Genomic DNA, 9,903 nt, shown 5'->3' on the forward strand with positions numbered 1-9,903 from the left:
CTAATATCAACTTCTGGGAGTAATTTTAGATCCAACAAAGCCCTGAGTTTGAATTTTTTTTATGGTCCTTTAAAGTTTCATTCAAGTAATAACGTATAGTGTAAGACATTTTTACAAGAAAATGATAGTGGCTTTTACACCAATGGCCCATTTCCTCTTTATCACGTTATGTTCTGTTCTTATGTGAAATTTGTATTTTCTTTCTTCTATATTTTCTTTGTTTCTGTACTTTATATTATACTAGAATCGGCCCGCCCTACGGGCGGATTATTAATTTTGAAATAATTTTAACAGTTTTTGGTATTCTACTAAACATTGTATTGTAAAAAACTCCCACGCCATTGTCATATGAGTTGGTTTATAAGTGCTTCGGAAAATAAAATTGTACGTTGGGTCTCAACCCTCTCGGGTTTTTCTTATATTGTTTGCTTAAAATAAAAGTTATCATACTAAAGCAGGTGTTGAAATCATTAGATTATATAAGGAAATATTGCATTTGTGTGTTTCCTTTTAACTTCATAAGCTTATCAAGACTATCAAAAAGTCAGCAGAGCTTAAGATTTAAGTTCAAAAGCAGCTATGGAAGGTGGAATTGTTCAGTATCTTAGAAAATTTGATAAACAGAGAACATGATTCATGATTAGGTAAAAACTTTTACCATTAAATAATATTTCATTTTACCATTATTATCTGAATTAATGCAGCTGAAAATTTTAGGTCCAAAATTATAATCTAAAACCATTATTTTTATATTTTCATTTTTAGTAAAAAAATTTACTGTTTTGAATTAATATCACATTCAAATTTGATATAGCTTCATTGATTTATATTTCCGTTAAATTTCAGTCATTTGAAGGATTAGTTTTTTTTTTCTTACTTCTAATTAACTTTAATATTTATTGTTTTTGTTAAACTTACAAAGGATGGGTTGTTTTGTTTCACAGACTGGAGGAACATTAGATTTCTGGTGGAGTGAGGCAGTCAATATTGTCCCGGTGATCCCACAAGAGACATAATTGTTAAAATGATGTCAGCGTTCATTATAGAACACTCGATTAGTCAAAAATGAAAAAATGAGAACAGTTGATGATTAAGAGGGGTTCAAGTCATGGTTTAGTTGCAAATAGCTGCAATGGTCAAGTTCAAAAAAAGAAATGAATGCGCTGAACTGAATCTCAATCAATTAAGATCAATATGTAGAAATCACCAGTTCAGATAATGGTGACTATTTACATTAGACTTGTTTTTAATTTGAATACACTGATTTGAGAAGAACTTGATAAGTGCTGTACATAGAGTATACACTCACGCAAATATTTGTTGTCTCCTCACTCCATTTCAGGATCTCTATAGCTAAATTGAGAGGTGCTGTTCGAGTACACGCTCTTGCTCAAGAAACTTGAACTTAACTGGCATGTAATTGAGTGCAAGCTGACCCAAAGTGGAGTGACCACTGTTGAAACTTGAAACGGTAACGACTGACCACGTGATAAAAGGTCCTGGAACTCAAATGACTTCAGAAGTGTTACATCCCTTCCGCCATATGGAAACTTTTTGAATTCTGAGAATGATAGATTCTTATCACATAAGGTTTTCAATATGCTACTATATAAATAAAAAGAGAGTGGAATTTAAAACTGTAATAGGGAAAAATACTTATACCTTGGAGAAAGATTAAACTTGGGAAGCCTGACGATGGAACTATAGAGAACCTCTCAGACATTTAAAAGTTCAATTGCGATGAACCTTCAAATTAGCATATGCATTTGTGTGCTTAGAACTATATGAATTCTGTTTTAAATGGCAACATAATCCATATATCTATTTATACCTGAGAGCAGATTTTTTTCCTCCAGACACCAAAGAGCACAGTGTGGTACTTATAAAACAGGGAGCATATTCGATGGGTCTGACCTGTAGCGTAAGGCTTAATGATGATAACACTCAATGAAAACGTTAAGCTAGTCCCTCTCTTTTGGGGTAAACCAAAGTGATCATTCAGTTGAAACCTGCAGTGAGCATCAATTAGCCACCTGATCAAAAAGCATCAAATCTTAGCCACCTTATCATGGAAACAAAACAAACTAATGCCACGATGGAAGCATAACAGATAGGTGGAACATGTATGGCGTATCTCCTCGATAATGGGAACATCTATTTCACAACACATGACTAAACAAAGGAAGGGTTGGGCAGTAGTTATTTTCACATACATGGGCACAAAGGTTCATATTGTAACCAGTAGCAGTTAAATAAAGCCCCAGACTAATATGGAACACTAATCAAAGGGCTTGAGTGGAAGCGATAATTGTACTCACGGATAAGGCAGATAATATATATGCTATTTCCATTTCTCTCAGCTTCCTGAAGAGCTAGAATAAGCAACTTCTTTGGTGTCAGCATTTCTACCATCAGAGGAGGTCAACACAAAGGAGTTTAGATTAATCTAATCAGAGGAACATGGTAGAATCCTTTTCATACTTACCCGATGAGCGATGATGTAAATATCTGAAGGGTAATCAATATAAAGCCAACCGTCAATCTAGAGATCATCGTAGTGGCGTTTTCCAGCAATATTCCGTTCTGCCTTGCCCGCGCTTTCTCTAGTAAATTAAAATAAATAGATTCAGGAAATATAAAAACTCACCTCTACTGTATTTATTTCTGAATTCCTGAATTACTCCAAAGCTTATTAGCAATGTGAATACATGTTTGTATAAGCAAAAGTACTGCACTACTGTACAACGAAAGCTTACAATATCTAAAAGGTTATTCATTGCTCTATCACTCTTCTTTAATAAAAGAACATAAAATGAAATCAATAGATCATAAAACATAACAAATATAAATGTTACATTTACCTAATTAGAATGTCCAAATCACCTTATATGCCAATACATGATGCAAGTAAACATGTTGAGTCCAAGCACCGCGAGCACGAAGCCTAAGCATATGAGGTGGATCACAAAGATAGCTGACCCGAAGACGTCGTGCCAGTGACGGGACTCGCGGACGATGGTTCGGTTGGCATCTCCGATCTTTTGACTCCTCTGAAGAGACTACAAAATCATCAAAAAAAAAACACATTGGTTGCCACAAAACAGAGATAATAGGCTAATTTCTGATGACATGGAACAAAAGCTACAGAGAACTTTGGTTGATATTTGATTTCATTGACACATGGTCTAAGCAAGGGCTCTGGATCTTCTTAACAGTACAATGAAAACACTTTATACTGGTCAAACTCACAGAAAAGAGAGTTCTTTTTATAAAAAAGAAGTAATTTTGCAACTGAACCCGTGAACAACAAAATTTAAGTTAATAGGTCTTATAATGTGTGAAATAATATTAATACGTTGAGTTCAGGCAAGACTTAACTCAAGGAAAAAGACAAAGACTTTATGCAATGAAGTAGCGTAGAAAGCAAAGCCCAGAAAAGGGATTCTTCAATCATAGACAACTGATCAAATCAAAAGGGAAACAGATTTCCTCAGATCAAAGGGTGATAAAAAAGCGGGGAACCTGGTGGCTAGAGGAAAGGGAGGCGTAATCAGAGGAAGAGAGACGCTGTTGGTGGAGTAACTCATGAAGAAGTAGGAGAAGAAGTTTCAGTGACTGGAATCCAGTTAATTGGGAGCATCCTTGAATACTATGAGAGAGAGAAGAGGGAGAATAGTTAAAGATGAGTTCAAGGTGAGGGATCTCACATATATTTATACCGAAATCACACCGTCCCTCAGATCTAAACAACGCTTTGAAGACAGATATTGGAGCTGTGAATCAATGGGATTAAAGATAGCCATTAATCAGACAGTTTCACGTCGCAGGAAGAATCCCAAACGTCACCGCCTCCGTCGCACATAGAGAAGTGATGAACTCAAGACGGGCTCACGACATCTTAAGCCCGAACGGAGACCAAAATGAAAAGCCCATCACGCAGACCTTTAAGTGATACAGTGCGGTTTGGCGGAAATGGACACGTGTCGACGCGTGGATAAACGAATTTCCAGCCTGTCTGTCAACGTGTCAACAGGAGGGAAAGAAACCTTCTTTTATAGTAATAGATTAGTAGACTATAATGGATTATTAATTTCAAAGTAAAATAATTTAAAAAAATCCTGCTTAAATGAATGAGTGTTACTTAATCTAAAAATGTAGTATGACTTTGGCTTCATATGGTTTATTTGATAAAAGTTTGGATGATATGGTTTATTTGATAAAAGTTTTAATAAGATGTGTGTGTACTTAAATAATAATTTTTAGATTGTTATGTTATTTAACTAACTTTAGAAAACAAATTGTAAGTTGATTCATTTTCCACATTATCTAATCAACAGATTTAAAATAAAAAGGTACCAGCGCATTCAAAGACAAATATATAAGAAAAAAAATAGTTCAGAATTTACGTTTTGAATTTCATTTGTAATGTCAAGTATTTTTATCATACTTACTTTTATAATAAAAGTATAACAAACACTAAAAATGTGAAATAGTTACATTAATGAAAAATAAAAGCTTTTTATTAATTTATCAAACCTTTGATTTCTAATAAGAAGACCATAAACAATAGTAAAAATTGAAATTCTTTTTATTTTAGAGTAAATTGCATATTTTTACACGTATATAAAAATACAATATATCTTTTAATTGATCTTTACTGGCTTAATAAAGATTAATGTAGACAAAGATAAGTTAATAACAACATCAATTACAATAATTGATGTTAAAATAAATATTATGTATAATTTATTACTAAGCGTCTCGAATTGATACCATTTTTTTGATACTATATATGTGATGTAATATGATTTCTTTTTTAGTAGTGTAATACACATTGTTGTAAATGCAAACATAAAACACAAACTACAAAATCACATAAAAATAATAGCTTGGAACACAAGTAAAATATATATCGCAAGTAAAATATATACCGCCGGACCGGCCCTGGTTGCAAATAAAAGAGATAGGATAGATGCAACTTGATAGATAGGAGTTTTTGATGTAACCTGATACAAAATTTTCCGACAAAAAGCATTTAGTATCTCGACATTTCTGGCTCGTAAACTTTTAAAAACTGTTTTATCATTTACTCGTAATCTTGGATGTTGATCTCAATATGACGTATTTTGAACCCAACAATGATGTTGATAAGTTTCCAAAGAATATGCACACGAACAGAAGTTTAGCATTTGTAGCTTTTCAAAATAATAAAATGCTTTTGTCGGAAAATTTTGTATATAACTAACATTGGTGAATTTGTAGCTTCTCAAAGTATAAAAATGCTTTTTGTCTGAAAATTTTATATAACTAAGATTGGCGAATGTGAGTAGTAAACCTATTGTACTACATTGGAATTGGTTGCGGCAGTGCTAACAAAACATCAATTGCGAGATTGGTTAGGAGTCCCAAAGGGATTTTTATTCTACGTTACATTAAACATTAGACAGTTGAATTTTGAAGTCTTCACAAGTCTTCTATAAGATGTTGTGTAAAATAAGTGACAACACCCTATAGACTTCATCCTTCTGTTTGTTGTTTTTGTCAGCATTGACAAAGACATAATCTTGGCCTCTAACTTCAATCCAACTACATCCCGAGATACGCTTTAAACCCATTTCCTTAATCTTCCTCCGCATTTCCGAGACATTCTGCCACTTATCCACAGCAGAGTAAGCATTTGAAAGCATAACGTACGACGAAACATCTCTAGGTTCCATCTCCAAGATCTTAGACGCTGCTAATACAGCCAGACGCTTGTTTGAGTGAATCTTGCATCCCCCAAGCAAAGCCTTCCAGAACCCGATTCCCGGATCAAGAGGCAGACTTTTAATAAGCTTCTCTGCTTCTTCGAAATGACCCGACCTAGAGAGCATATCCACCATACATGCATAGTGCTCAGGTTGTAGCAGGTTTGGATTATCATAATCATTCACTGCTTTGTTGAAATATGAGTACCCTTCATGGATTAGGCCGGTGTGGTTACACGCAAATAACACTCCAAGGAGTGTCACACTGTTTGGTTTCAGGCTTGTGTCTTTGGTCATTTTCTCAAACATGGCTATAGCTTCTTCTCCTCTTCCGTTGTGCGCATAGCCCCATATCATAGAGTTCCAAGATACGATGTTCTTTTCTTGTTCACGGAGCTTGTTGAAAGCCAAAAGACTATCCTCCATGTTTCCACACTTGGAGTAAAAACTAATGAGAGAATTCCAAACAAAGACATTATATTGCTGCCCCAAGAACTTGATAGCGCAGGCGTGTATACTTTTACCAGAACCATGAGAAGCTATATTGGATACGGCTGTTATAGTACAAGGGAAGGTGGATTCATTAGGCATCACAACACCTTCCCTTAACATATCCACAAAAGTACGCACAGCTTCTTCATTCCGTCCCGTCTGGCTAAACCCACCAATTACTGCGTTCCAAGAAACAACACTTCTCTCCGGCATTGTTCTAAACAAGGAAAGGGCTTCCCCAAATTCATGCTTCTTTAGGTACCCACTTATCAAATTGGTAATAGAAACAACGTTTGGTTCTCTAGTATCATCAAAGCTTCTACGAGCATCCATCAAAGTGCTCAGCTTCACATAACAGTTCAAAACCGCACTACCAACAAACACATTCGACGCGAGCCCCATCTTTAACGCAAAACCATGTAGCTGCTTGCCTAATTTGACATCTCTCGAAGATGTAGAGGACCCAATGACTGTGCCGAAGGTGAACTCGTTTGGTCTGATTCCCAGATACAGCAGCCTTTTGAAAGCGTGGTTTGCCTCTACATATCTGTTCTGCTTCACAAAGCGGCCAATCACTGCTGTACCAGAAACGACATTCAAGTCGGTAATTCCGTCGAACGCTTGGTGTGCATTGCATATAGACTGTTGTGATTTATCAACAAGAGCACTTGCCAAAGAGTGAGATTTCCTTGTCACGATTCGGGAGATATATAGTCTTTGAGATGAAACCATATATGCAGGCTGTCAACTATCCTCCTGTCTTCCCCACGGAACAGAAAGAAGTAAACCAAACTGAAGAACCACACAACTCACTATAAGAGTTCAACTATCCTCCTGTCATTTATGTCGCAGGCATTAATCCTCTAATGGTTTGGTTTGGTTATTTTATAGAATTTGGTTTGGTTATTTTTATTTTCGGTTTGGCTCGGTTAGGGTAACAAAATTAAGAACCAGCTATTCTAGAAAAATCAGATCCAATTTGTTTTCAGTTGGGTTCTTTTTCTAATAATCTGGGCAAAAATATCAGATAATTTCGAGTTTTCAAGTTAAATATTTAGTATTTTAGATTGTTCAGAAAAGAATAACGAATAATTCACATAATTTTAAATATATTTTGATAGTTCGATTTATAAATAGTATTTTTTTAGTTATTTAGAAACAAAATACAATTAAATTTCGTAGATCTATAAATTGAATTAAAAGTTTTTGAGTATCCATTCCGTTTTCTGTTTGGTTGGGTCCGTCCGGATATTTATAAAATTTAATTCGATTTTAGTTTCGGTTGGGTTTTAGTTTCAGGTCTAAATGAATGTGTCCAATATGCTTACGTATACAGCTATACCTGTGCTAGTGCAATTGGTTTTCATTTTTGGTGGCCGTATCAGTTCGGTTCAGGAGAAATTTTATTTGCATTCGGTTTGGTTTCAATCTAGACTAAAAAGAAGTCAGAATCCAAGTCTCCTGTAAACCAGACATAAACGACTCAAGCAATGTTGTGTTCACCAACAAAGAAAAAAAACTCAAAACTCAAACAATTTCGTGTAAGAGACCAGAACTGAAACCATCAAAGGAGACATTATTCACGGTTGAAGGTCTAAATTCGAGAGGAACATTCCAATCATTCAGATTATCATCTGACCATTTCAAGTCAACATTCTCAACGCTGAACCCATTCACGTGTTCCATAGTGATCCCAGCTGTGGCGCTATGGTTCATTAGACCTTGACATCCCGGTCTATAATCCACAAGCCCTGAAGTGTAATTACTCCATCTTCTCAAAGTAATGTTCATGTTCTTGAACTTTATGTCCGTGAGTAATCCGTTCGGAGAGCCAGATAAAAAGACTCCGTTTTCAGAAACGATTGTTATGTTTACGAAAAGGAGACTCGAGATTGAGCCTTCCGTTGAAGATGAACTGCGCGGGCAAGTTGTTATATATATTGGTTCTGCTCTTCCCCACCAGGACGGATCGTAGTATCTTGTACTGATGTTCATGTTTGAAAATGTAATGCCATTCACATTTCCTGCAAAAAGTTCACTTACATGAGTAGTTTCCGAGAAATAACGCAGCCAGAGAAGGAAACTGTTTACCTCCATCACGTATTTGCATGCCAAGGCCTCTGTGAGATTCAAAAATGGTGATGTTATCAAAGACAAGACCTTTGAATTCAAACCAGCTCGCACTACCAAGTTTAATGGCGGAGGATTTGGTCCGGATCCAGCAGTCTGTAACGGTTAAGTTGTAAAGCGGAGCAGCATATGTCTTGGGACAGATTGCGTCATCTCCTGTGTCGATGTGACACCGAGTTATGAAAGTATTGTTTGAATCTTCTATGTCGATGCCATCGTTATTTGGTGTGTTGAAATCGCCAAAGATCGATACATCGTGGATTGAAGTGTTCTCGCACCTCACGATATGCAAACTGCAAAATCAAACAAGAGATCTACCTTTGCTAAGGGTTGTTGATATTGGCTAAACAATGAACAAGTAAAGATATTACTAAGAGGGCGAGGCTATGTAGGGAATGGATGGGGCAGCTGCCCACCAATATGTATAGAATTTTAGTTATGTTCTTGATGAAAATTTGAATTTGTAAATGTATTACTAGTGTTTTATAGTTTTGTCCCGGGTAAAAACTATAGCTAGCTTTGCCTTTAAAAAAAAAAAATAACTATAGGTAGATCCGCCTATTATAACTAACCACCAATACGCAGGCTCACGCAGAGTGATGTTCCAGATTTGAACATTGGTGGAGTCAACGAATCCAACAAGCCTAGGTCTACACTCATCACCCAAACAAGCCCCGGTTTGATTCCAGCTCACCATCACGTTCTTCCTCTCATCGAACCTCACCACGAATTTCGATCCCTGTCCGTCGATTGCTCCTCCGCCGGTGATTCCGACATCCGTCGCGTTGTTCGCCACCACCACGTACCACTCTGACGAAGTCTCCCCCGGATAATCTTCGATCCTCGGTCCACCGAGAAGTACGGCGTTCTCCGTCACATCGAGGAGGACGCCGGATCGGAGATGGAGCTTGGCGGTCAAATAGGTGCCGGGAGGAAACGTGACGTGGCAGATGGAGGAAGATGAGATGTATTGATGATTGCAGGCGTTTATGGCGGACTGTATCGCGGAGGTGTCGTAGTGGATACCATCGCCGGTGGCGCCGAAATCGGTGACGGAGAGGACCAAGGAATCGCCGGGAAGTTGGATCTTCTCTGATGACGTGTACAAACGTGATTGGACGACGGATAATGACAGGAACAAGGACAATAATATGCTTCGCATCAGTAGCGTGGAGGAGGCCATTGCGAAATTTTGGGTCTTGTGATCTTATCCAATGATGGACTTTATCACAAATAATAATAATAATATGATCTCACTAAAATAAAATAATAATCACAATTTCAACGTAATGAAGTAATAGAGAAAAAGAAAGCAAATAAAAAATGTTCAATCAATGAACAAAATAATATAAGTTAAGTTGTCCAAAATACTTGAAAATATATAAAAATAAAGTATATGTTTAAAATAGGTAAACGATACTCAAAATAATTAAAATGTCTATTTATTTTATCTAAATATTTAAGTTAAATCAATTTTGATGTTAAGTGTATGCATTTTGGCAGAAATTATTCAAATTTATATGTTATATCTTAA

The 9,903-nt window shown here is 36.3% G+C and overlaps 2 protein-coding genes across 2 annotated transcripts; both read right to left on the bottom strand.

Annotated features, from left to right (window-relative positions):
* Positions 1 to 5,358: 5,358 nt before the first annotated feature.
* On the bottom strand, positions 5,359 to 7,117 carry LOC108820947 (pentatricopeptide repeat-containing protein At5g42450, mitochondrial). Its single transcript, XM_018593982.2, has one exon. It carries the CDS (start codon positions 6,969 to 6,971, stop codon positions 5,475 to 5,477), a length of 1,497 nt encoding a protein of 498 aa, XP_018449484.1. The 5' UTR covers positions 6,972 to 7,117; the 3' UTR covers positions 5,359 to 5,474.
* Positions 7,118 to 7,681: 564 nt separating this feature from the next.
* LOC108823056 (probable polygalacturonase) lies at positions 7,682 to 9,607 on the bottom strand. The gene is given in 4 exon segments (XM_018596284.2): positions 7,682 to 7,783; positions 7,785 to 8,263; positions 8,331 to 8,662; positions 8,942 to 9,607. Coding segments are annotated over 4 exon segments (1,446 nt in total). The 5' UTR covers positions 9,553 to 9,607; the 3' UTR covers positions 7,682 to 7,759.
* Positions 9,608 to 9,903: the final 296 nt, after the last annotated feature.

This window comes from Raphanus sativus, chromosome 6 (assembly GCF_000801105.2).
Source record: "Raphanus sativus cultivar WK10039 chromosome 6, ASM80110v3, whole genome shotgun sequence".
NCBI classification, from domain to species: Eukaryota; Viridiplantae; Streptophyta; class Magnoliopsida; order Brassicales; family Brassicaceae; genus Raphanus; species Raphanus sativus.

What these genes read in the sequence shown, in the direction of transcription:
- LOC108820947 (XM_018593982.2), bottom strand. Translation starts at nt 6,971, where the DNA reads ATGGTTTCATCTCAAAGACTATATATCTCCCGAATCGTGACAAGGAAA.